The sequence below is a fragment of the Cnephaeus nilssonii genome (genome assembly GCF_951640355.1).
Source record: "Cnephaeus nilssonii genome assembly, chromosome: 7".
Lineage (NCBI taxonomy): Eukaryota > Metazoa > Chordata > Mammalia > Chiroptera > Vespertilionidae > Cnephaeus > Cnephaeus nilssonii.
In genome coordinates this window covers 80,250,910-80,278,462 of record NC_137078.1, presented here as the reverse complement: position 1 = coordinate 80,278,462, position 27,553 = coordinate 80,250,910, and the positions used below count along the sequence as shown (strand labels likewise).

Here is a 27,553-nt window from a genome sequence, read left to right as displayed (position 1 = left end):
GCACCCTGCCCCCCAAACCCCCGGATGGTGGGCTGAGGCCTGCAGCACCGTGCCTCCCAGGCATACATGCCATCTGGCCACTTTCCTTCCGCACACTTCCAGCTGTTCCAGCTGCAAAGCACACCTGGGTGAGGGCGGGACAGAGCTGCTTCCCTCACCAGCAGCAGGAAGGGTGGCTTTCTGTGGCTTGTGGGCCCAGGATGCTCTCGGGCCAGAGGAGAGGTTGCAGAGGGGCGCAGCCTCACCTGGTGCAGGGCTTCCACCACACGCACCACGTCGTAGAAGATGACCACGGTCTCCCGCTCGCTGAGCCTCTTCTCCTTGATGACGTAGTGCTGCAGGTTGATCAGGTCGGCGGTCTTGTCGCTGAAGTCGTGCGCACAGAGGCAGTCCAGAACGAGGCAGATGCGCTTCTTCGTCTTCTTAACCATTCGGCTGGATTCTGGGTCCTCAACGATTTCACAGGTACGGTCCTGGGAGGCAAGGGGGCTGATGGAGCTGGGGCCAGGGCTTTGGGACTCTCCTCTGGAGCCAAACACATAAAGCAATGAGGGAGCCTGGGAGAAGCCTGCATGTGTGCAGGCGATGAAGGCCTGAGGCCTGGGCAGCATGGACCATGGGGCAATGCCTGGCTTCCCATGTACCAGTGCCAGGCCGAGCAGGGGATGGGGTTACAGTAGCTCAGGTACAAGCTTTGTGCTTTGACTCTAATACTAAGGGCTTGGATCAGGGCTGAGCATTTAAAGCCAAACGGTCCCGAGTCCAGAGTACAGGCTGTAAACCCAGGACCCTGGACACCCTCGCCTCCGCGGCACTCCAGGGATCCCAGCAACGACCACAGCACACTTCCTTCCAATGTCCAAGTGGTGGCTGTGAAGAGTGTTGTGTGTCCCAGACAACTGATTCACATGGAAGAGGGACTCATGGGCAGCCACGGAACAGTGGGTAAGAGTATGGCTCTGGCCCCACCTTATCCAAGATGTGGACCTCGGGCAGTCTCTGGCTCCTCACCTGCAAATGGGAGCCGGTAACCCCTGCCTCACAGGTCCCTGGGAATAAGACAACCAGACTGAGTGCTAGTCCCCTCCTGCCCCCGCCAGGGCTCAGTAGATGGGCCCTGCTACCAGCACTGCACAACTTGCGGTTGCAAGTCTGGACCCACTCCCTTGCTGAAAAGGCATTTCAAGTAAGAAAAAAACAGGTACAACACGGGGACCTTTATCCTATCAGCTTGAGGAGGCCCTTGGTGTCATCCAGCCCCTGGGAGCTCCCGGGGACTGAACATCCACACCTCTTGTTCTCCCTTCCCCAGAGACCCAACAGGGTCTGGCACGCAGATGACTCTAGAAACACTAATCACCCAGGTTCTCTTGTCTACAATGATATGAGCCAAGGCCAAGCTTTGGAAGCTGGCAGAAATGAAGTACTAAGAAATCACAATCTTGCCCTAGCCGGCTTGGCTCAGTGGATAGAGCGTCAGCCTGTGGACTGAAGGGTCCCAGGTTCGATTCCGGCCAAGGGCACATGCCTGGGTTGTGGGCTCGATACCCAGTAGGGGGTGTGCAGGAGGCAGCCGATCAATGATTCTCTCTCATCATTGATGTTTCTATCTCTCTCTCCTTCTCCCTTCCTCTCTGAAATCAATAAAGAAATATATTTAAAAAAAAGAAAGAAATCACAATCTCCCTCAGTTCGACTTCATGCTTAAGGGAAACACTAGTTTTCAGAGTTGCCTAATGATACTGAGTTGCCTGTAATTGTGCACCTCAGAATGAAGACCTTAGTGGGGTGTATATGTGTGGGTGAGAGGCATTCTAATTTATTTTATTTCGGCAAATCAAGCCAACAAGGAGTTTTTATTGCCTGAAATAACAGCCACGATGAGAGTGCAAACGGGGCAGCTCAGTGCTTTGCACACTCATTCATCTTCCCACCACCGAACAAGGTGGGCATCATTGTCATTATCCCAGGTCAAAGATGAGGAATCTGAGGCTCGGGGACCTGAGTGACTTGCCCGAGGTCACACAACCGGACCCCAGGACTGCTGGCTCCAAAACTTGTGTTCACCACCCCCTGCCACCATGCTGCCTCTCCTGCACCAGGTCCATCGGAGCAAGAAGGGGCCTTGGCCAGTGCGTCTGGCTAAGGGTGCTGCAGGGGCCCTGCTGAGTCCTGAGTAGGCGGCCTCCTGGGCATCTGAGCCGCTTCTCTACTTGTGAAGACACAATTTCAGTTCCACCCCGAGGGCTCTTTTCAGGGTACACATTGCTAATTAGCACCTTTCCTGAGGGACCTGGGACATCGGAGCACGGGCTCAGGGACACTTGTTGAACAAACTGGAATGCCTGGGCGGACAGGACTGTTGGCACCAAAACAACTGAGGTGGCTCAAAGTGCCCGTTCTTCCTCACAGCCCTCCCTTCTACCCTGGCAGGGCCAAATCCTGAAAAAACAGTAGAAGGAGCCTGTGTCTTTAAATGACTTCCTGCTTTCTTCTTTTCTCAGAAAATCAGCTTTTCAAAGAAAGGCTGTAAGATGCGAACTGTGTGCCTTCCTGCTAGGCTATGATCATCACAGCAAGACTGTGGGGCTGACCCAGTCTGACCTCTAGCCCAGCGGTCACCAACCAGTGGTGGTGGCCCGTGAGGTCCGAAATGTTGGCGACTGCTGCGTTAGCCTGCCCAGCCCAGAAAGTCATAATGCACCCAGCATGCAGGGGTCACAAGGGTGATCTGCTCCAAGTACAGGTGTGGCCCTAGCAAGTGCCAGCCCAGGGTGGGGGGGGGGGGGGTCAGGGAAAGGAGGGGACAGGCAGCCACTCACCTGGAAGAGCCCGTGGTGGTGAACCACGCCATCCTGTGTGTGGAGGAGGGAGAGCAGGGAGTACTCGGTGTGTAACAGCATCTTGCCTTGCCTCTCCTCTTGGCTTTCTATTCCTTGGTCCCCCCTCTCCTCAAGGGTAAGGATCTTTAGGAAGGCACACAAACACAAAAAGGAAAAACAACCCCAAAAACCTTACTTTACAGAGCAGAGTGACCAGAACAGGAAAAGCAGGGGGTCACGTTCTCCCATGCAATACTTGCACACACACACTCACACACACAACTACGAAGTGCAACAGTTTTTCTTAATGTGATAGCAACGTAATTTATGCACAGATAAAGCTCGTTAAATCAAGAGTTGTTCAGAGAGAGGCTGTGAACTTGATTGCTTCTCAGGAAGAAATGGTGCCACTCTTGCTCACAAGTGGTGCAGGTGCGAAGGGAGAGAAAAGGGAGCCAGGATGGCAGGATGGCCCGAGTCCCCGGTACCCTGGCCCCCGGTGCCTCACTTACCTTCAGCTGATAGAAGTCATCTGTGCCATCTTTCCTCGCCAGACACTGCACAATGCTTGGCACCGGTGAGTTGCCCAGACGGGGACCTGCGGCACAGAGAGCAGCTGGCTTACTGCTCAAAAGCCTATCTATAGTGGCACCATCACCACGTGGTCTTTGGCTAGTTCTTCTCCTCAGTGGGCACCACTGAACTCACCCCACAACAGCTCTCCTGGGGGAGAGTTTTCATGGTCTTCCCTCAAAAGTAGAGGGTATGTGTGCATCTGCCTGAGGTACACTTGGCTTTTATAGTCCCATTCTAAAAAAGAGGGGTTTTCAACAGTGGGTGCAGGCTGGACTCTCTGAGGAGCATGTGTCAAAAAGAGCTCCCGGCTGCAACGTGCCCCTCCGAATCAGCAACTCCAGGGTGAGAATCCAGGAAACCACAGCTCTGACAGGTTCCCACGGTAGCCTGATATAGCCACCTGGCCCCGGTCCAAGGACCAGCTTTTGGGAACTTCGGATTTCTGGAGAGTATACCGCTTGTTGTCCTGTGACAGCACCCTGCCTGAGCTTTCAGGGCATAAAGCAGATGATGTCACCATGTCACTGCACTGCTAACAACTCGAAACAGTGCTCCACAGCTCTTACTATGCAATCAAACTCCTTTTTGGACATCCAAGGTCTTGCATGATTTGGTTCCTACCCATCTTTCTAACTGGTTGTATTTCCCCACTCCACTCACCACACTCTAGCTACACTGGCTTCTTAATCCCTAAGACATTAAGCCTTTTCCTGCCTCTGGGCTTCTGCATTTGCTGTTCCTTCTGTCTAGAATGCTTTACCCCTGCTTTTCACAAGGTTGGCTCCTTCTTATCCTCAGGTGTCAGCTCAATGTCATCTCCTCATACAGAACCTTTCTGGTCTATACTATCTCCCGGCCCTTCTTATTCTCACATCACCTTGTTTACTTCCTTAAAGGCACCTACCGGGCCTCCCAGTGATGATCTGATGTTGTGTGTTAAGTTCTGTGAGGGCAGGGACTGGTCTGTCACATTCACTGCTGCACCCCTGCAAACAGCACAGGTCTGGGCCAGAGTGAGCACCACTGACTCACTGAATGGCTGAGCTGGAACTCTCCTGTATCCATAAGTCCAGATGCTGTTCCCCCAGCAAAACTCACACCCAGCCTCTGGCTGCTAGGGAGTCAGGGTCCCCAGAGCCCACCCCACCTGCAACCCTGAGCATAAACAACCGGGACTTGCTGGACCTCTAACATCACGCAGAAGGCCCAGCTGCTCCTCTGGACCACTGGGAATACCCAATTCTACAGGATTTCTGTGCCAACTTTACAATAAGTTTTAGGGACTATATTGAACACTTTGTGGAATTAATCGCGCTCTCCAAGAGTGGCCCACAAAGTGCCTTGGATGGCCCTTGGGATTCAATGCAGCTGTGTGTTTCCCGTGGGTGACATTGTAGGGGAACATATAGTCTAGCTCTCAGCTAAAACTGATCTAAGGCTGGTGCCTCTACAACAAAGGTGACAACTCTTGGTACAGGGTGACCTAAAGCTCCGGATCTTCCACTGGCATAAACAGACTCTAGTTAAGGCGGTGAGGCTGGGCCAGACCCAGGGTTGGTCAGGATCCCACACTGTGGTGGGTGTGTCACTTCACTCTGCATGTCTCGGGTTAGACTGTGCATGCCAGTACGCCCTGCCCCTGCCCCAGCACCCGCTCACCCAGAGTGGAGAGGCTTACCCAGGATGAACGGTCCAGCTCTCTTCGCGTTATTTCCAGAAATCCCACTTCCTAGAGCCTTCGCCCTGGCCGACGTTTCCCCAGCCCCTCTGTCTGATGCTCTCCGCTTCATCCTCAGCTCTAGACAAGACAGAAAGAGCCCACTGAGCAAGCCAGCGCGTTTCCTTACGCTAACCCAGCCTCCAAGTCTCTGACTTGGGGATGCGTCACACAGCTGCTGCTGCTGCTGTCGCTGCCACCTCCTCCCCCTCCCAGAGGAGAACTGAAGGTTCCCGGTGACAAAGAACCAGGGCTCCTTTACTTGGGATTAATTAGGGGCTTGAGGGAGCGTGCTGGTTACAGAGGTGGGCAGCCAGCTTGCCTCAAAGGGGCTGGTAAGATGCAGAGAACACCGGGCTTTGTGCAGATGCAAATTGGGTTCCCCAAGAGATCACCACAGAGAGGAGAGCTGGCCGGGAATTTACTATTCCCAAAGTAAGGCCTTCCCCCCAATTTCCTATAGCCAGTGGCCTGAGGTGCTGATTCCTGGGTCCCACTCCACCCCCAATGTTATGACCTTTGCGGTGTGGTGGGGTGTGGGCCCCGGGAAATGGTGAACATGAGGCCCAGGGGTTCTTATGCCCACAAAGTATACAGGTTACTACTGAGAATCTCCTCTCTCCAACTCCCCTTGACCCTTAAGTCCTCTCAGATGGAAGAACATCCCAAAGTTGTCAATGGGGGGCGGGGGAGGGGGAGGAGCGGGAGAGGGTTAACCTTCCTTTCTTTTAAGAAAAATACTGTACATTCAGGAGCCAGATAAAGAACACCAATGGAGGTCACGATCACTATGATTTGCCTGGTAATCCCTATCTCCTCCAGGGTTAAAACAAAAGGTTGACACAGGAGCCAGATGCTAGAAGATGTACACCTCTAGACATGAATTTTTAATTTGTTTCTAAAATATATTTTTTATTGATTTCAGAAAGCAAGGGAGAGGGAGAGAGAAATAGAATCAATTATGAGAGAGAACCTCATTGATCGGCTGCCTCCTGCACGCCCCACACTGGGGATTGATCCCGCAACCTGGGCATGTGCCCTGACTGGGAATCAAACCGTGACCTCCTGGTTCATAGGTTGATGCTCATTGAGCCTCACTGGCCGGGCTAGAATGGATTTTAAAAAAGGAGTCACTCCTTCTAGCTCTCTATAGTTAACACCTTGGGAAGGCAGCGTCCTGGAGGTGGGGCGAGGAAACAGATGCACACAAGTAAGTCCCACAGAGTGGGCAGAGGGCCACAGGGATGCCCAGGGAAGGCCGGCTGCCCAATCCCGAGGAGAGGCTCTGGCCCGGGGTAGGTGAGGGGGCTCAGGGGAAACTTCTCTGAGGAGGTGGTACTGGAATGGGCCAGGCAGTGGAACCTGGGTGAGCAAACGTACGAAGGTAAGAAATGGCACATAAGCAGCCGACTCCAAGCAGTTTGTGTCACTGGAGTACAGTGTGCAGCAGGGAGTGGAGAGAGGTGACCAGAGGAGGGGCCAGGACCACATCTAGGGGACCTGATGGCCATGTCAGGAGTGAAAACTTTAGAGGTTTAACACTCAGCCTTAAACTTCTGTAATTTTTTCTTCATACAAAAGTAATTGGCATTCCCTGCAGAACACTAGAAAATACAGATATGCAAAAATAAGAAAGTAAGATACCCTTGACCTCACCACCCAGATGTAATCGCTGTTAACATTCAAGCAGACTTTCCTGGGTGTTTGTATAGGTGTGTGCTTACAGTGTTCATTACAAAAGTTTGGACCACTCTGCCATACCATTTGTAAGCTTCATTTCTCCTACCTAAAATACATTACAAGGGTGAATTTTATGGTATGTAAACTCATTAAAGCTGTAAACAAACTAAAATAAAATACCATATTAACATCCCGCATGACAACATTCTTCTGTAGCATCACTTGAAATAGCTGCACAGTCTCCTTGGTAAGAATATATCATGATTTATTGGACCACACCCCTATTCATGGACATCTACTCTTTCCATTTTTAAATATTTTTGTTAACAGCCATACACCTACATCTTGGCATACTTGTCTCTCCCCCTCAAGATGAACTCTAAGAAGCGGAATTGCAGGGTCAAAAGGGGAGCATGTTTTAAAGGTGTTTCACAGACACTGCCAGGCTGCTCTGAGGGAGGCTGAGCCAATTTATATCCCATCGGCGATGTGGGTGAGGAAGGCTCAGGAACTGCCCCAGGACTATGTCCTCATTTTAAAGACTGCCAATTTGATGGGCAATAAAATGCATATCATTAAATTAATAATTCCTTATTCATGAGGTTGAACTTATTTCACATGCTTACTGGTTGTATGTATTATTTTTTATGAATTTCCAGATCATATTTTTCTTTTTCTTTTTTTATTGCCATGTATTAGTTACACTGGTTTTTAGAAACTATACATTAAGACTATAACTGGGAAGAACAGGGGAGAGGTCAATGCGGGGAAAAGGAGACATATGTAATACTTTAAACAAATAAAGAATTTAAAAAAAGAATATAACTGGCACAGGATGTTTTTCTTAATCTTTTAACTTTTTAAAATGAAAAACAAAATGGTTAAATGTCTATGTAATTAAACAGTTCTCTTTTCCTTTAGCTTGTTTTTGCTGTTATTCCTAGAAGACAGTCTCTACTCTGAGAACAGGTGTGGATCCACTAGTCAGGTTACTTTAACTCTTTACACGCTGTCATTCTGGTCCTTCTTCTAAATCCCAGGAGACTGACTCCAGCAGTGAACTGGATGTAGGAGAGATGGCCTAATGTACTTCTAGCCCCTCTCAGGTTGGCTTCCCGTCAAGCCCGTTTGTTTCAGAGCTTTGTCACTGAGGAGCAGTCCCAGGGTTTCATGAGAAGCTGGGACCATGTAACTCAGTAGGCCCTGACAGTCCACAGATGGAGAAGCCACTAGGCTAGGCTCAGCCTTGACTTCTGCCAAAGCTCATGCTGGAAACAGATTCAAAATCATTCACACAAAAGCAGGGAAAAATAAAACAGCTTCTAGACTTCATAGCTGGGCACATGTGTCTAGAACAGTGATCCTGTTCTTTGCCTGGCTAACTTCTATGCATCTTTCTCAATTTAAGTATCACTTCCTCAGAGAAGCCTTCCTGGACAGCCCCACCACCAGTGGGTCCCAGCTAGTTTCACTTGGCATCCTGTAATTTTCACTTGTAGCACTTTCCATATATATTTTTTAATATATTTATTTGTGTGTTTATATGCTTAATGTCTTACCCCCACCACTAGACAAAAAATTCCATAATAAAAAAACACACCCTTGGACCCCAAGTGCCTGGCCCCACAGATACTCCACGATGGCTGGATGCCTTCCCTCCAGGTGAGGGTGGTTCTCCCAGGTCAGCAGCCCTGAGCTGGAGCTGCCCCTGTCCTGGTAGATAAGCTGGTTTCACGCCATTGTGGCCCTGTCCCCTTTCTAACGGAGCACTAAGCCTTCCTGCTTTCCCTGGTTCCCTGGAGAGCACCTCAGAGGCCTCATCATATCTGTATAGACGCTGCTGAGGCGCCTACGCACAGGCATGGTCTAGACTAGACAACAGTTTGCTGCGAGCAGCTGCAGCACAGACAATGAGTGGGCTCAGCCTGACCCCACCCACCCCACTCAAGATTCAACTCAAGCAAATGGCATGGGAACTGCTCCAGAATGTAGGCAGACGGAAGGCTGGGAGCAGACGGGCAGGGAGAGGAAAAAGATGCTGCTGGCAGGGGAGGGGTAGCAAGGCTGCTTCCCTTCCTGAGCAGCCCTTCTTGCCACGCAGAGCTGGCGGATGCAAAGGAAGCAGCGTGAGGAGGGGCGCCTGGAAAAGCGGAAGCTGCTGCAGGCTCACTAATGAGGTGAGCAAAGACTGAGGTCAGACCCTCGTGCCCCCCGAAACTGATGCACAGGGAGGGTGTGCCCCACTTTCAAATCCTCCTGACGTGTCCCCCTTCAGAGGCACACCTGCAAATGGTACCAATGCTCCCTGGGGGTATTCTGGCTTCACAGCAAGATCTGCAATGTGGAAGCTCTGGCTACTCTGGTCTCAGGGACTGGGGGCCAGGCTCCTCCAGAGACTGGTCCTCAGGTGGGGTGAAGAGCCCTGGCCCAGCCTGGCTAAGGGGTATCCGTTTGCTAGTGCTTCCTGGGTGCACTGCTCAGCTCCCCAGGAACTTAGCAATCTTGGCTTGGAAGTCTCTGGAGCTTTAAATCTGTCAACTATTCGTGTGATATCCTCCCACATCATGGCTGGTTCCCTTAGAACCTGGACTCAACAGGAAGCTCAGGGAGGCAGCAATGGGGCTGAGGGGTGGAGGCTGGGAAGGAGGCACTGAAAGAGAACCCAGCGTCACAGCCCTGCCTCCTGCAGGCTGCGCTCCTCAATCTGGATAGTGGGAGCTCGGGGGGGGGGGGGGGGGGGTTGTTTGCTTGGCCCAGCCTAGGGAGCAAATTGTGGGCCTTAGAATAGGGGCCAACTCTGTGACAGCCATCATGGCATGCCCAGAAGAGGGGAGGCCTGCCCTACCTTGTCAATTTGGGGTTAAGGTCATGTCACCCCAAAGCTGCTCCCATGTGCAGAAAGTTCTACACTCATCCTCATCCTAGGCTTCTTGCTCTGGGTTCCTGGAGAGATGTGTGACCTTGCAAACCAAACGGTAAAGGCGGAGTGCAAGGGCAGTCCTTGTGACCTCGGCCCAGTGCGGCCCTTGCTGTGTGTGCATGTGTGACAACGGCAGCTGGTATCCACAATTTGTCAGCAGCCTTTTTGTGCTCCTGCTAGGAGCCAAAGGGCTGTGCCTACACTGCAGGATCAGGCTGAGCCAAAGCTGTCAATGTTCAAGCCGTTCCTGTCAGCAGCCCCTATCCCTACTCCCATGTTTCCTGGGTCGGTCAAAATAAAACAAACAAACAAACAAAAAGCTCCTGAGCTGTACAGGCTTCTGTCCTTTGGACTGTACCTGGGGCAGTGCCTGGTGAAGCAGGGCCCCATACTTCTGTCCAGCCCACCTGGCACCTGGAAATGCACACAGAACTCCCACCCATCCCCAGCCTCAATCCTATTTGCCACGGGTAAAGGGGCTGCGTGTCCAAACCCACAGCAGCTCCCAGGAGGAGGCCAGAAAGAGTCCTGCTCACAGGACACCAGGGCAGCAGAACAAAGTGGTTAGAGCAACGTGTGTTGGTCTTTTACCTGTCAAACAAAGAGAAACTCGTATAGCAAGCACATGGGGGTGAAAGGACTGGGGGCACCAGCTGTCCTGTGGGTGGCCCCGTCCTATGCCTCAGGCTGAAGGGATCACCCTCTTGACCTACATAAGCCAACTAGATGGGAACCTCTGAGTCAGAGCAAGGGTTGGATGAGCCAAAACCTGGGTTCAAAGCCTAGCACCATTACTTAGTAGTGATGAGATCTTGGACAAATTATTTGTTCTGTATCTGCAAAATGGTGTGCAATATCTACCTTCCAAGGTTGGTCTAAGGATGGAGTGAGATAGTCCACACAACAGGCTCAGCAGAGTACCTACTGGCACATTGTAAGCATTTGACGAATTGTGCTGTTCGCTTAAAACACAGTAGCTTTGAATTTCTCCTGCCCAAAGAGAAGGGGATAGTTAAGTATTGAGTTAGGAAGGTGGGGAGCAGACGGAAGGTAACCAGATTAAAGGCTGAAGAGACCTTAAACCTGCTGTCTGCTGGCCTGAGACTACAGGCCGGGGGGTCTGATGGCCAGCCTGAGTGACATGCTCAACTGAGTGTGGGGGAAAGGAGAGGCCTGGGCATTAACTGCCCTGCGGAGGAGTAGAGCGCTGTGGGCAGGGCCAGTGCATTCTGTAGCAGAGGGCAGAATACAGTTGCCTTGTGGGCCAAGGGGAGCGCCTACTCTTTTGGGCAGAGGCACACCTCATCTCATCGTCTTGTTCTGTTCATTGGTCTATGGGGGACGCAAAGGCTGGAGCACCAGCTGGCAATTATCAACTTGGGCACAGAAAGGGACCCCAGGAGGATGAGGCCATCTCAAATGGGTCCTTCATTATAATCTGGTGATGGAATTAAGACCTAGTGCCTCTAGTCCAAGATCTCCTGGAGCAGGACTGGGGGAGCGGGACAGAGGACATATACTGGGCCGTAAAACTTATACTATCTAAGGACATAACTTTTGTCATTTTCTGCACTTGTCAAAATGACTGAATGGTACAATTAAAAGATCTGTCAAAGTCACTGTGTGTAAATAACTTAATAAAAAAGCAAGCTGCAACCTTAACCAAATGGTCAAAGTTAATACCACCAATAGCAGAACAAACTGACATCATGTCACTCCTAATATGATGCACTTAGAAAGATACATCATTTGTTACTTTTTTTAAACCAAAAATGCATAAACCACATCTGATCATGAGTCAAACCCAAATTGAAGGACATTCAACAAAACAGGCCTATATGCTTCAAAAACATCAATGTTGGGTAGGTTTTTAAAAGGCGGAAGAACTATTTGAGATTAAAGGAGACTAAAGACATATGACAAGTCAATATGATGGGTCATCCTGGGGTGGGAGTGGGGCAGAGGGAATTATAAATAATATGACTCAGTAGCCCAAGGTTGTGGGTTTGATCCCGGATCAGGAGACATAAGAATCAACCAATGAATGCATAAATAAGTAGAACAACAAATTGACGTTTCTCTCTCTCTCTCTCAAATTTTTAAAAATTTAAAAAAGAATATGACGGGGCAACTGGAGAAATGTGAATATGAACTGTGTATTAGGTAACAGTATTGTGTCAATGTTAAATTTCCTGAATTTGAAAACTGTATTGTGGAACAGCACAGGATATAGGAGATTGTCTTTGTTTTTTAGGCAACAGATGCTAGTGTATGGGGTGAAGGGTCATGATGTAATTTACTTTCATTTCAGGTGCCTGGACCCTGGAGGAATATGCTGTCCAGATTCACAGGTTCAAAGGGATTGCTGGTGGGTACACAGCCCACAGTGGCAGAACTTGGAATCTCATACTCGTTGGGCAGAGCCAGCCTGGCATGAACAGAAGTTCTGTCTTGACTGTTCCTCTTCCTTCCCCACCCCAAACACTGTGCTAAAGGGATGGGGATGGGGGTGGGGAGATGCCTTTGTGCAATCTCCAGGTCTGCCACCTGGTGGCGTCTTTCTGCAGCTCATCTTCAAAGGGTTTCTCTTGGCACCAGGATGGGGCACTGCTCTCCAGGATGCTGATCAGGAAAGATGCAGGAATGACTCCATGAGAAGGCCCCACCTCAGCTGCCTATGTAATTGGGGCTGGACAAACAGATTCCAGCAGGCTGCACTTGGTCCCCTGCTTGGGGACCTGGGGCTGCAGTATCTGTCTGTCTTTGCTGTGGGGGTCTTCCAATACTCCCGTGGTCTTCAGGAAGAAACAAATTCCTCAGTGAGCCTGGCTAGACCCAGGCTACCTCTCCAGTGTCACTGCCCTTATAAGCCTCCTACATCCAGCTGCACCAAATGACACAATTCCTTGAGTGTGCAATGAACAGGCTTGCCTACCCTCTTCTTTCTGTATGGTTTGTCTTTCTCCCTCAGTCCTCACTTGTCACCTTTTGTACCAAGTCCTCAACTCCTCCAGCTCCCAGGGCACCTGAGCATACCTGTCCCCTCCTGCTGTGCTGTACCACTGGCTTACCTTCCTGATTGCCCCTACCCCAGGTTGTGTGCAACCCTTTGGGAGCAACCCCAATTCATCTCTGCTTCTCTGCACCTCGCCCAGTGCCTGGAAAACTGCTGATGAGAAAACGAAGGGTGCAGAACTGTTTGTATACCCAGAAGGCACTAAAGCCCATATGGGGCAGAGGACAGAGCTTGAGATCACCCAACTAGAAGCAGGGGTTGGAGTGGGATCCAGAAGAAAGCATGGATGGTCTACCAGCTAATGGCAGGAGACAGAATCCAGGATCAGAGAGATGGGGGACATAGAGGTAGGCAACTGGGCCGTAGTGGTGCTGGGAAGAGTCTGTCCAGGAAAAGTCTCGTGTCAGAAATGTCTGGGTGCCTGAGGCAAGGCTTTCTAGGCTGGCTGATGGCCAGAGGCTGTGCTTAGACAGTGCTTGCTGCTGGAGAGCAGCCTCCACTGAGGAATGAAGCCCATTCACAGCATGCCTGCAGTTGGGCCCACCCCCTCACAGGCAGAAGGACAGACCAGCCCCCTTTTTGCTGAATTCAGCTAAAAGATCTGCTTTCCCACAGTAAGATGTGGAGCGGGAGAGTGACAGCCTGGCCTGCCCCTTCCACCAGTGACAGTCCTCTTGGCCACTCCAGGTTTGCAGTGTGAAGGCTCTTCTGCTGGTCAGAAAAATTCCTACCACTCCTACTTCCGCCAGAAAAGAGAACTTCAGGCCCAGCTTTGTTTTTAGCTGACTGTACCTGCAATGAATGATGAGACTTGAGGTGAGCAGGGTGAAACCTGAATACACAATCCAACTAAGATGATCTGTGGATCCATGCTTTATAGACCAGATCACACGAGAGGGAAAACAGTTCCCTCGAAAACTTCCTACGCCCCTTTCTGGATGGTGAATTTTGGGCTCAACCTACTAGGAAGCCCCACCTGACATTAACTAACTTTGTACAAGGCTTTAAAAGCTTACAAAGCACTTTCAGATACACTATTGTAACTGACTGGTCCCCGCCCCCAGAATATATGTTCTAGAAAAAGAAAATGAAGCTCAGAAATACTGAGAGACCTGCTTAGCCTCCTGGCTAGTTGTAGAAAGAGTTCACCTACGTGAACACAGGTTTTCCAACTCTGAATCCCACATATTTCTACGTGACCACACTGCTTCCTGAGCTGTTTTCTCCACCTGATGTCCGCTGTAGTTCTAGCATGCCAACCAGAGAGGAAGCACCCTCCGGACTTCCTTATAAGCAATTATTCTCCTGGAATCAGGGAGCTGTCAAGCCAGAAAGCTGCAGGTGAGCAGGGAGAGAGGGGTCATGCTTGTCCCCGGAGGAGGTGCATTTCAGGGCCCCCCTGGAGAAAAGGGCTGAGTCCAAGGCAGGGTTACTGACACATCCTCCCACCAGCCAACAGGGCAGTGTCCTACACCGCTCCCTGACTCACACACTGGGAGTCACCCCACCGCACCTCAATATTCACGCATAGGTGCTTCTACCAGCACCACCAACTTCCCTACAGGCCTATTCTCCGTCGACAAAGCCAACCCAGAGAATCAAGAGGAATTCACAGAACCAAGTGTTTCAGATGATGGACCAGTTACTCACATGCCAGATGGGAAAGCAAGGTGGATTTTGGGGTCAGGTAGGCCCGGTTTCAAATTTCAGTTTGCCTCATTCACATGCTTTGTGACCCTGAAATAGTCACCAATCCTCTGTGAGAGTCACCTCCACTCCGTGGGCCTCAGTTTCCTCATCTCTAAAGTGGGATGACTGAAGGCTCAGACAGGATGTTGTGGTTGGTGGTCTCGAGGGCTATGCTGGATGAAAGGTGAGCATTCCCTGTTCCATGCTGAGTAACCTTCCTGGTGACAAGTCTCTCCAAGCAAATACCTTTTAAACTGTCATTTAATGGGCGTCTACTGCTGGCCAAGAACTGTTGTTAGTGTTCCTGAGATTTTCTTCAATTCTCACAACTTTATGAGGGAAAGATTCCCCCCTTTTACTGCTGACAGTCAAAGCCCAGAGATCCTGGCCCAGCTCACCTGCCTGGAGGAGGCTGTCTGCGGTCTGTTCTCTACTCCCGCTAGCTGCCTGGAAGGGGGCTCTGTCTGAGGGCTTTTTGAGTTTGAGTGACAGCCATCTCTGAAGCAGGCATGAACCTTTTCCCAGGCAGCCTGAAGGCTATAAGCAATCTCCCTAGGAAGCCCCTGGAAGCCATTTGCTTCTGCGCTCAGGGTGGGTGCTGGGGGTGGGGAGGCGGATTAGTAGTCCCTAGGCTACAGCCAGGACTCCCTGATGACAAAGATTCATGCCTGTGCTGTCATCTTCACTGTTCCAAAACAGTGTGATGATTTTGTTCCTTTTTAAAATGCAGGATATGTATAGCTCCAATTTGTCAAGAATATATAACATCACATCATTCTTCAACGCCGTGCTTCACTGCCTCGGGGGTACGGAGTGCACTGCTGCGTTCAACTAGAGTTCCCTCTTGTTGCTCAGGGTGAACCCCACCCCCTGAAGCCCTGCTCTCGGGCCTGGGGGTGAGTACCTGCAGCAGCCAGAGAGGAAATGACTCAGCCAGTGGGAAGTGGGAGGGGCAGTCAGAAAGAGGGCTCTGTGCCCAGCTGCTCCCCCTCAGTCCTCGGTCACTGCCTTTCCTCATAGGACTACAGCATGCTGAGTTCAGCAGTCCTGGGGGCTGCAGGGGCCTGAAGACCCCGCCGCTCACAGGACGCCCAATGTCTGCCGCTCGCGGTCCAGCTCTAGTCTCCTCCAGGAGGCAAGGTTACACACACAAGGAGACACCGTAATCAGTGATGTCCATCTTTACCCCACTGCCCCGAGAAGTCCTCACTGGGCTCCTCTGTGAGTTCCATGAAGGCAGGGGGGACAGACTGGAGGCTCAGGGCCCCTGCCCAGGAGAACGTGTCTCAGAGTGATTCTGGGAGAAAGGGCTCCAGGGCTGTGCACACAGAGGCGGACCAGTAGACCCCTCTGGGGAAAAGATAAACAGTATAAGAAACCAGTTCCTGCGGATGGGTCACAGGACCTCACCAGCAGCCACTCAAAACGCCACCAGAGCAGAATCCAGGGCAGCATCACCAGCTCACCCCTCCCGAGGGCCTCCGGAAGCAGCTGATGTGACAACAAATAACCCGTCACCGTGAGTGGGTGTCAGAGGAGGAAGGAACAGACTTAATAGCTCTTTCTGAGCTGTGCTGCCCTGGTATCTCCCCCGCCAGCGAAGCAGCCCGGGGAAGCAGCGAAGAGCACTGTCTTGGGAGACATTCCTGGCGGCCTCTTGGCTCTGCAGGGGAGGGGGGCTTCTGCCATGAGCAGTGATGGCAGACTGAGTCACTGAGAGCCCTCACCAGCATGCCAGCCTCCCTACAACTAGGGGACCCTGGCATGAACAGATGACAGGGAGGTCCCTCAACTCCAACCATCATTTATTACTTTGTGCAGTGACTCAGCCCAGCAAGAAGGCCTGCCACAGGGTCCCATGTGGACTTCAGGTTCTTGCCACTCACAATGGTCCAAATCAGGCAGGAGAATGTAGCAAGCAACTAAAGGAGGGCTGGCTGAGTCTGAGGGCCACCTTTGTGTCCACTGTGTGACCTGGACACGTGTTTCTCTGCTCCTGTTTCCCACCTAGAGAGAGACAGTGATGCTTCACACAGGTTCCCTGAGGACTGCTGGGAGCCAGAGTGTGGGAGGCACTCGACAAATGCTAAGTTTCCTTCTACCCCAGATTTCCAGAGAGACATACGGGAGAGCCCAGGCCTGGCCTAGGTGCAACGATTCTCTCTTTTTCTACTGTTTTTAATAGCAGAAATCACTACAATCATCCGGTGAGAAAGGCAATTAGGACTGGGGCCAGCAAACTGCCTTTCCTTAACTGCCTCTATCAAAAATTAAATTCAATTAAACTCCACAATTTTGACAATGAACAATACAGTACACTTTCTGTGGTTTTACTGAATGCTGCTAGCAGTGACTGCTCAGAGGGCAAGATTACAGAGGCAGACGGCAGGCCTGGCCATCAGAGAGGCCCTCAGTGGGCTGTTCAGAGGGGTGGGCCGACACGAGGGCCTCACCTGTGCTGCCCCTGGGAGGCCAGCCATGGTCAATCCCAAGGGCCGCAAGCCTCCATGGACAGACACTGGCAAGCAAATGCTCCTTGTATGTCTGCTTGCCTGTGTCTCTCAAGGCCTGGGGCCTTGTCCACCTGAGAAACCTGCTCAGGCCCAATAGGTGTGCAGAAGACATGCATGAAATAACAGCCAACAAAGTAAAAGAAAATGCACACACCTGGGGCCCAGCACTGCCAGTTCTAGAGATTTATCCTACAAATATACTCATACCAACTCACAAAGATTAATTGCTCCAGGGTCTTCATTTGTAGCAGTAAAAAAAAAAATCACAAAAGACAAAACCACACACACACACACACACACACATACACACACACACACCCTCAGACAGGTCCACCAAGAAGGGACTGGTTCACTACATCGTGTTCCATCCAGACAATGGAATACTATGTAGTCTTTAAGACTAAAACCACACCTGCTGATAAAGATGTCTATGACACACCACATTTTTAAAAAGCAAAATACAGAACTATTTGTATAATACAATCTCATTTGATTAAAATAAAGATTATATACACCTCTGAATATACATAGGAAATTTCTAGAAGAAACTTAACAATGGATACTTCCACGCAGTACTAGGGGCTTAAGGAGAGGAGGGACAGTGTTGTTTTATATGCTTCCATAACTATTTTACCATAGACTACTATAACAGCAATAATTTTTAAAACTCTAAAAATTTTCTGAATCCGTTAAAATTGTTAAGAGCAATAATGGAATCAGGGGAGGCGGGGCCTCCGAGAAGGCACACAGAGGGAGTATGGCACTAGATCACCAGTGTGAGTGTAAGTGCCCTAAATGTACAGGTCTGTGTGCTGACCCCAGGCTACATCAGGAGAGCGGGGGGTGGGAGGGACAAAATCACCACTACTGGTACACTTAAGCTCTCCAAGGTAACTTGCAAACATAAGGAACTTCCTGCTTGCCACCTGGTATCCAAAAGGGCTGGGAGGACCACCAAACAGTTTAAACAGGATACCCGGAAGCCGGCTCATGACACGGCTTTTGGGACAGCTACAGACCCGCCAGTGAAGAGCTCATCTGGGCCTCTCACTAGAGCTAACCCCTGGGTGCTGACTGCAGGCCAGACACTAGCTGAACCTGCTACAGACAGTAACACTCGTGTCTAATCCTCATTACTACCTTCGCAGCAAGAAGCATTATGTCCATTTTATAGAGGAGGAAACTGAGGCTGGAGATAGGAAGTAACTTGTTCAAGGTCACTCAACTAGCAAGCGGCAGAACTGCTGGTTGACATGATTGAAAGTCTCCTCGCCGAAACCGGTTTGGCTCAGTGGATAGAGCGTCAGCCTGCAGACTGAAAGGTCCTGGGTTCGATTCCGGTCAAGGGCATGTACCTTAGTTGTGGGCACATCCCCAGTGGGGGGTGTGCAGGAGGCAGCTGATCAATGTTTCTCTCTCACCAATGTTTCTAGCTCTCTATCCCTCTCCCTTCCTCTCTGTAAAAAATCTATAAAATATATTAAAAAAAAAAAAAGTCTCCTAACCCAGTGGTCGTCGGCAAACTCATTACTCAACAGAGCCAAATATCAAAACAGTACAACGATTGAAATTTCTTTTGAGAGCCAAATTTTTTAAACTTAAATTTCTTCTAACGCCACTTCTTCAAAATAGACTCGCCCAGGCCGTGGTATTTTGTGGAAGAGCCACACTCAAGGGGCCAAAGAGCCGAAAGGTGGCTCGCGAGCCGCAGTTTGCCAACCGTGGTCCTAACCCACTAGTCAAAGGGCCGGACAGGTGTGTGTGTGTGTGGGGGGATTGTCTCCAGGCAATGGCGGTTTCCATTTTCTGAAAAAGAAGGGATTCCTTCAGCTTTGTCAAGGTCCCTTCCAGCTCTACGGCTCTATGAGTCCAGGTTCCATGTGGCTGGCTCCCTGGGGCCAGAATCTGGCTAGGATGGAGGAAAGGGGTGGCATGAGTTCCAGAGTCACACAAGTGTGGCTGGCTCTTCCTTGCTGGCTGTGTAACAATGTACAGGTTATTTATCCCCGTTGAGCCTGGGGGTTGTCCTCTGTAAGAGAAATAACTCCTTCTTCCTTAAATGTGAGAAGAATTCAATATGTACTGCAGAGTACTTAGCCAAGGGCCTGGAAGATGGTGGGGATCCTTTCTTTTTGGCTGTTTTCCTTTGTTCCTTCAGGAGAGACCACCTTGAGAGCAGAGTCAGAACAGAACACACCCTGTGGAACTTGCCCCAAACACAGTAATGCCAGGAGCTCATTATCAACTGCAAAACGGAGTAGGACTCTTGGCCCCAGAGTTGGCAGATGCCAGCAGTGGGGTTCCAAAAGCCCCACAGAATTTTGGGCTACAGCACTCCAAAGGTCTCCCAAGGGGATGAACCCGACCGAGCCTCTTCCCAAAGCACCTGCTGTTCCCTGATCACACTTCAAACCAGCTCTGCCCTGAACCCAAAGACAAATGACGGGCACACCAGTCCTGTTCTTGACACTTCCCATGGCAATGTCCAGGCCACTTTCTCTTCCATCTGGTACCTAGGGTCAGGGACTCCCCAAAGGCTAGAGATCCTCTATCTCTTTTGCCAAGAAGACAGCAGTGTATCAACATATTTAGCTTCATTCTGAATGATGAGAGACCTCAGTTTTGCTACCTCTATAGAGTTTCTTTGAATCATCAGGCCTGTATACTGCTATATTAGGAAGTCTAGACTCACCCAGGACAGACAGCCATTAGCCAAAAGAGAATGACTATCACTGGGCTGTAGCCCCCTTAGGAAGGAGGACCTCATCCCCGAAAGTTTACTTTTGCTTACTGGGGAAAAAGCAGGCTGTTTCAGCTTATTAAAAGGGGGCCAGGGAGCATTTTCTCAACTCATTGAGATTTTGCTTCCTGGCAATTGTTATTTTGGCTCAAATAAATTCTTAAAAATCCTTAAAAAATGGGGTGGGGGGGAGGTGACTAGAAATTCTATTAATAGCCTATATATATAAAAGCCTAAGTGACCAGCAGACCGGCTGACAGCCCAGTAGCTGTGATGCACACTGACCACCAGGGGGCAGACACTCAACGCAGGAGCGGAAACCACAGGCATGGAAACATAGAACAGACTGATGAATTTCAGAGGGAAGGGGGGCAGGGGAGAGGGCGGGAAGAGATTAACCAAAGATCTTATATGCATACTAGAGGTTCGGTGCATGGATTCGTGCACCAGTGAGGTCCCTTGGCCTGGCCTGTGGGGATCGGGCCCAAACTGGCTCTCCGACATTCCCTGAGGGGTCCCGTATTGCGAGACCTCTTTGAAGTAGCAACCCCTCTTCTAGAATTTATCCTGCAGATATCTAAGCTGGGCAAGATCACATGTATACAGATAGTTACTTCAGCTTTGTTTGGAGAGCAAAAGACAGAAAAGAACCTAAGTACATCAGCAGAGAGCCTGTTGAATAAATGACACACAGATGAAGACACGATGTAGCCTCAAATGATCCAGATGTGCATGTACCAAAGTGGCACCATCTCTAACATAGTAAGCAAATCAAAGCAAGCAATAGCATCCTTTCTCCTTTTGGGAATATATATATATATATATATATATATATATATATATATATATATATATATATATATTATTGATTTTTTACAGAGAGGAAGGGAGAGGGAGAGTTAGAAACATTGATATGAGAGAAACATCAATCAGCTGCCTCCTGCAAACCCCCTACTGGGGATGTGCCCGCAACCAAGGTACAGGCCCTTGACTGGAATTGAACCTGTGACCCTTGAGTCCGAAGGCCGACGCTCTATCCACTGAGCCAAATCAGTCAGGGCCCTTTTGGGGATATTGATTACAGATCCCAGAGGATATGCGGCGCTGCTGTGGGCCGGGTGACCTTCAAAGCCACAGTCTCACCTGAGCAGGTGCAGGAGAAAGATATGCTCCTATTTAGGCCACTTTCTTTTCCACGCCACAAATGCAAGGAGAAATTCTGTGGAGAGCTCCAGAATTCCAAAGGGCCTGTGTGAAGCCTTGCAGACCAGCACATCCTTCTCCAGAGCCCAATCCCATTCAAGTCTAGCTCTACACTCCCCTTGAGCTCAGGGGGATAAGGACACTTCCCTTATGGTTGAGTGAGTCCCAGGGAGCCTCTGGCTGATACCTCTCCTTCCTGAGAAGAGGGACTGAGTCTGCTGACCCAGCCTCTGGAGTAAATGCAATCTCAGGGTCTCTTTCTGGATAAGATCTCCAGGGAGCTGGGAAAGCCATCCCTCCCTGGGGGTAGCTGCTGTGCAAGACCTCATCAGTCTGTCCTTTGCTGAATTGTCTGGATGGCGTCAGACTGAAGGGCCATTTGAAAGCAGAAGAAATTATGGGAGCTTTTTAGACTCAGCCACTTGAGTTTCTGAAACAGCCACTTGAGTTCACCTCCCCAGGCAAATCGGCATGGAGGGAAGGTGAAAGAAGGGAAGCTGCCCTTCTCTCAGGCACTGACTCACGCCAAACCAGAGGGAAGCCTGGCCCAAAGCCAGACAGGGTGCCACAGACTTCACAACTGATCCTGTCCCGTGAGAGTGTGCGCAGGGCTTACTGAATAGAGCTGGCGGATTTCACTGGTCATTGTCTTCTCCCAGCCATCCTATCTCTACAGTATTATTCACTCTTGTCACCCAAGCCAGGAACCTCTGAGTCACCTGCCACCATTGCTCCTCCCTTAATCATCACTTCCAAATACTCCCAGAGTCTAGTTGATTTCCCCCCAAACAGCCCTCTTTGCCCTTCCTCTCCATCCCAACTGCCTCTGCCCTGATCCAGCCCCGCACTAATCCTTGCTTTGAATATTTCAACAGCCTCTTACGGGTACTCCAGACTTGCTTTCTCCCCAATCCATCCTCTACCCACAGCCAGGCAGCTTTTGGGAAGATGCAAGTCTAATGTTTCCTCCACTTAAAGCATCCCATCACCAAAAGAATAATTAGTTCAAGCAGTTTAGCTCTGGTGCCTACTCCTCCAGCATGTCCTACAGCCAGGTGCCTTCACACCCTGTGCTTGAACCTCTGTGGTTCCGAAAGTGCACACACACCAGCACACAGCCAGGCCTGTGCCCTGCTGCTCCCCTGCTTGGAGTGCTTCATGCACCCTCAGAAAACTCTGCTCACCCTTCAAGATCCAGTTTAAGCTCTAAGGGCTCTCCAAAGTTCTCCCCAATCTCCTCATCTTCCAGGGGAATCAATCTTTCCTCTGGGTTCCCACTATATGCTGCACAGACTTCTGTGAGAGACTTGCCAAGCTCTATGCAAGTGTTAATTGGTTAGGAGCTTGCCCTGTCCCTGCTGCCTACCGCTCTGCTCTCCTTCTGCCCCATTACCCCTCCACCCTATACCTAGCACATCCTCAGCAACACATGGAGCCTGTGTGTGTGGAACTCAAGTTCTGGATTTTGAGCCATCACACACAGCAATATGTTTCCTGTTGATACTAATTCAGACACCAGACTAGGTCACTAATAGGGACACACATGGAAGAAATTCTAAATACTTTTTCTCAGCATTCCTATTTCTATTTTAAAAAATGGTTCTTTTAAAGAGCCACGCTGAATCATTCGAATGGCTCCTATACAGACTGGGTAAACTCCCCACAGATTTTCTGTTCAGAAGGAACACAATAAAAGTCTGTGATTTTGTGATGCCTTAGGACACTTCTGACAGCTCAATGGGACACAGTTCTAGTTGCCACTAATTGGATTGACTAGTTCTTGGAAGTTCTTTTCTGCAGCCTGTAATAACAGCTAACACTCGGTGTGTGTTAAATGCGCAACCTGCCACATCTTACTAACCCTCACAACTGCCCTACTAGGGAGGGGCTTTGACTGTCGCTATTTCACAGATGAGAAAGCCAGGCATGGAGAGGATAAGTAACCCTCTAGAGACTGGCAGGGCTGGAATTAGAACCCAGATATGACTGCAGAGCCAAGTAGGCTCTTAACCACTACAAACTGCTGCCTTCCCAAAACATCAAATTAAAGGCACAATGGAGCAAATGCAGGACCCCCTACAACTGGCCTTCTGAGAGGGTAGCTTACCTCTCCAGCTGCTCAAGCAACCTGCAATCCCAGGAAGAGAGGGCCACATGTACCAGGCACCTCTGTATTAGCAGAGCAGTCCATGGCAGTGAAGGGAGCTTGTCAACTGCCACTGGTAGCATACAGTGCTTTCTCAGCAAAGACCCACCACCCTAGCACCAAGACTCCACTCTTAGAGGCCTGCAATGGCCTCTGAAGAGGTCTGCAGTCCTTTAGTCTCTCCTCCTCCTCCCTCTTCTGCTGGGACTCAAAGGAGACAGTTCTAAAACTAGATCCAATTATGACACTCCTTTGCTTAAAACTTTCTCTCAGGCTCCCCATGGCCCTTGGCACAAAGTCCCAAATTGTTAATGTGGTGTTCCCTTGTCAACCTATACTGCTTTACCTTGCACCATGTTGACTTTCATGCCACCATATGGAACAGTCTGAGGTTTCTGGAATAAACTATGAGTGTACTGGTCTCTCTCTAAGTAGAACACCTTGCTTCTTCACTCTCACCTGGCTAGGACTTCCCATCCTTCTAGATACAGCTCCCACATAATCACTTTGGCCAAACCTTCCCAAGACCCTCCCCCTACCCAGGCTGAGCTAGCAGCTTCCTCTGCTGGACTCCCACAAGCCTCTTGTTCCTGCTGCTATTAGCTTTTTCATACCACACTCCAACTATCTGTCTAAAGGACAGTCTCCCTTTACCAGACCATAGGCTTCTTCAAATAAGAATAATAGTTAAATGTACTGAACTCTTATTATGTGGTAGATGGTGGTTCTATGTGTTTTACATGTATTAACTTTTTAAATCTTCCTAACAACTCTATGTTATCACCTGTTTTAGAGATGAGGCACAGAGAGGTTAAACAACATGCCCAAGGTCGCACAGCTAGAAAGCTGCAGAGCCAGAATTTGAATTAAGGAAATCTGGCTCCAAAGGCATCTCTTAAAAAAAAAAAATGTATTGATTGATTTTTTTTTTTTTAAAGAGAGTAAGACAGAGAGAGAGAGAGAGAAACATCGATTTGTTGTCCCACTTATTTATTCATTCCTTAACCAAGGTAAAGCTCCTTGTATGTACCTGACTGGAGTTCGAACCCACAACCTTGGCATATAATGAGGACACTCTAATCAACTGAGCTACCTGGCCAGGGCTTCCAAAGCCCACTTTTAACCACTATAATATAGGTTACTTGCCTCTCCAGGCAAGGATACTGTTGTTGTCATGTGGGTAATGAATGAATGAATGAATGAATGAGGGCTATCTCCAGACTGTCTAGATCTAACCCACAAACAACTGGCACGGCAGGGCCATCAGAGCGCTGAAGCAGCTCACAAGCACTGTTTACAAACAATATTCTGCTCTTCCTTATCTCATGAAAGCTAAGCCAAGAGGGAAAGGAGCCCAGCCCAGAGTGACTACCCTCTTCTCCACGGCTCTTCAAAACCCAGCAAAGCCAACCGGTTTCCTCCCGTGACTTAAAACAGAGCAAAGTCTATCCTGCCACAGAAGGCGGCTGTCATCTCTTCCTTCCGCCAACAAACCGGCATCAAACCTACGGAGTGGGGGTGCGCAGAGAAACCCAACGCCCCCACCTACTGGCTGGAAGGTGAGGCCAAGTGGCGTGGGAATGGGCGGGCCTGACCCGGCAAGACAGGTGAAAGAGTGACCACAGCACTCTCCTTGAAAAAGGCCGACCAAAACACAGCACTAGCAAGCAGGTAGCTCTGACCCGCACCTGAACGCCGCCCGGGAAGCGAAAATCCCCCAGTAGTGATGGTGCCCGTGCCAACGGGCGAGGGCTGCCGGAGGAAGCCCTGGCTGGCTCACCCTGGGGACTCGTCCTAACTTTCAAGTCCCTCTCGGATCGGGAGCGAAGCATGGAGAGGCAGAGGGATCTCTTGGGGGAGACCTGGCTGGTTCAAACGCCGGTGCCTTCACTCACGGGCGGAGTGACTCCGGGCAAGGCTGGCAGTGCCCACCTCCCAGGGCTTCCGCAGGACTAGGGTCCCCGAGGCCCCCGGCCCCGGCGCGCAGCAGCTCCCGCCCCCGCAGCCCGGGAACGGCAGACCCCTGCAGAAGAGGGGGCATTCTCTGTTGCCATTTCTGTCACAGCCAGACGGCCTCGGGCTGTCACCACAGTCCCATCACCACAGCCGCTGAGGCCCGCCCAGAAAACCCGCACCCTCCGCCCGGCTCCCCGCTCCCGGACCCCCGCCCTCACCTTCCCCCGCTGCTCAGCGCTGCTCGCCCATAGTCCGTAGCCCGGAGCCGGGACTGCTCGGAGCTCCGTCGCGGGGGGCCGGGCCGGGGCCGGGCCGGGGGCGTGGGACCCGCTCACCGCCGCCTCCCAGCGCAGCAGCCCGAGCCGCCGCCGCCGCCGCCGCCGCCTCGCTCCATGGCTGCGGCGCCGCCACCTGACAACGGAAGTGACGCACAGCCCCCTCCTCCCTGCCCCAACCGCAGCCCCGCCCCCTCTCCGGGCCCCGCCCCTCGGCCGTGTCTTCGGCCTCACGGCATTGGGATTGGACACCGTCTTGACGATGGGCGGAAGCCTTCAGGCTAGAGGCCAGATTCCAAATGCGGATTGGTTCGGGGTGGGGTCCGGCCGAGACCTGTGAAACGATTGGAGGCTGAGATGCTAAAGGGGCGGTACTTACCGCTTATCTAAGTCTGCGGAGAGGCTCGGCCTGAGGCACCGCCCCCGCCCCGACTCCACCGCACCTCGCGTGCCCTACAGTCTCGCCCTGCCAGGTTTGGAGAAGTCTCCAGTAGTTGGAAGATCGGCCAGTTGTAGTGTATTTATCAGAAAAATGGTTCTTCCTAGATCCCCATTTCTCGGTTTCTGGAGTTCTGTGCGGAGAGCGCTGCGATTGGTTTCAATAAATGACAGGAATTCCTGTCGAAGCCCTCACAATTCCTTTTCCTCTGGGCCCCTCGCTTTTGTTGAAACCACGCTTCAACCTGAAGATGCCTGAAGTCTTGACCAGGGAGGTTTACAGTGAACAGTTCTATTAATGATTCCAGTCATCTAACCTCAGCCCCTCCTGTTGCAGTTTCGGTCCCTTTCTCCTCCTCCTACAGCAACCACGCCCTCCATGAATCAGCTTCTTACACCAGCAGATGAGCCCTTTAAAGGGATTGATTGCATCAGGCTGGTGACTCACTGGGGCCCTCTGAGAGCCTGGCTTCCCTCCCCTGGCATGCAGAAGCAACTAAAAGGGCTCAGTGGCAGCAGCACCCGCGACCATGGCCGTCACTTCTTTGTTTCAGAGGTGTGAGCTGGGGAGCTTGCTGCATATGACTGCCTGATTTCTGGGTGTCTTGCCAGCTGTCCCTTGGGTCACTCTGCATCCATGTGTGGGCACACATGTCCAAACCTGTGTGCACTGCTGGGTTTTACGAGGGCATGTGGCCAGGCACTTACCTGTATGTGCATTTGTCATCTCTATACAGGCAGTGCCAGGACATGAGAGTTGGTGTATGAATCTGACTGCCTCCTCCTGTGTCTATCTGACTGCCTGGTGTTCACTGAGCTGATGGGGCTGAATAACAACAGTCATCAAAACAGCTCCCGCTGGGGATCACAACCCGTGTGGAGCACTTTAGAGACATCAGGTTAGGAGTCTATTTACAGATGAAGAATCTAGATCTCTGAGATGGGAAATAACCTGTTCAAAGACACAGCTTATAATGGCAGGGCTGTGATCTGAACCAACTCTGGCAGATTGTGAAAAGATTGGATTTGAATCCTTACTTCACTCCTTACAAGCTGACTGATGAGTGTAAGTTCCTCAACCTTCTCCACCTGTCAAAATAGGGATAACACTTCACGGGATCACTGTGAGCATTCAGTGCGTGGAAACAGCTTCTCACAGGACCTGGCGAGTAAGGGTGCTTTACACGCACCTCAGTGACAGAGCTCCGATGAAGTGGATGACAGAAAGTCAGGCACAGAGAAGCCAGCCGCTGCCCCCAAAGCTCTCCTCTCTGACAAAGGGAAAAGCCTAGGGATTCCGGAAGCCCTGACTCTGACAGGAATGAGTCTTGGGTTTTCCAGAGCTCTAATTATCAGCTAGATGAATCACTAGGAGCTGACACCCCCCACCCCCAGGAGACTTTCAGCTGATTCAAAATATAGGATTTTAACAAAGGAGAGAAGGAGGAAGAGAAAGTGGGGAGGAGAAGAGGTAGTGAATAGAAACTAAAGGTGCCAGCCAGAGGAAATGAAAGGACACGAACATGAGACTGCTGTGTGTCACTCACACACACACACACACACACACACACACACACACACACACACGGTGACATACTCTCCAACTCTGGGCACACTGGTGGACAATGCTGCCAAAACAAAGTGATGCCTGTGACAACAGCATGAGATGGTTGCTTGATGAGGTATAGGCAGGTCTGCCTATCACAGAAGGAGAGGAGGAGACCTTCAACCCCGACGAGCTTACTCAGCCTCCTTAAACCCAGCAAATCCTTCCTACTGGCTGGCTTCTGGCTTCTCTTTGTGGCCAAGCCCCAAGGCCTGGGTATGGCAAGTTCTGAGTGACTGGGAACCAGCACTGAGAT

General features: G+C 50.8%; 1 protein-coding gene across 1 annotated transcript in view; it reads right to left on the bottom strand.

Annotated features, from left to right (window-relative positions):
• Positions 1-25,385, bottom strand: part of STK40 (serine/threonine kinase 40) — a 39,435-nt gene extending 14,050 nt beyond the window's left edge. The window contains exons 1-5 of the mRNA XM_079776881.1: positions 25,197-25,385; positions 5,077-5,196; positions 3,335-3,420; positions 2,823-2,966; positions 246-473 (exon numbers count right to left, since the gene is read on the bottom strand). Coding sequence (XP_079633007.1) covers positions 246-473; positions 2,823-2,966; positions 3,335-3,420; positions 5,077-5,188 — 570 coding nt within the window. The 5' untranslated portion in view covers positions 5,189-5,196; positions 25,197-25,385. The remainder of the gene's footprint in view (positions 1-245; positions 474-2,822; positions 2,967-3,334; positions 3,421-5,076; positions 5,197-25,196) is intronic.
• Positions 25,386-27,553: the final 2,168 nt, after the last annotated feature.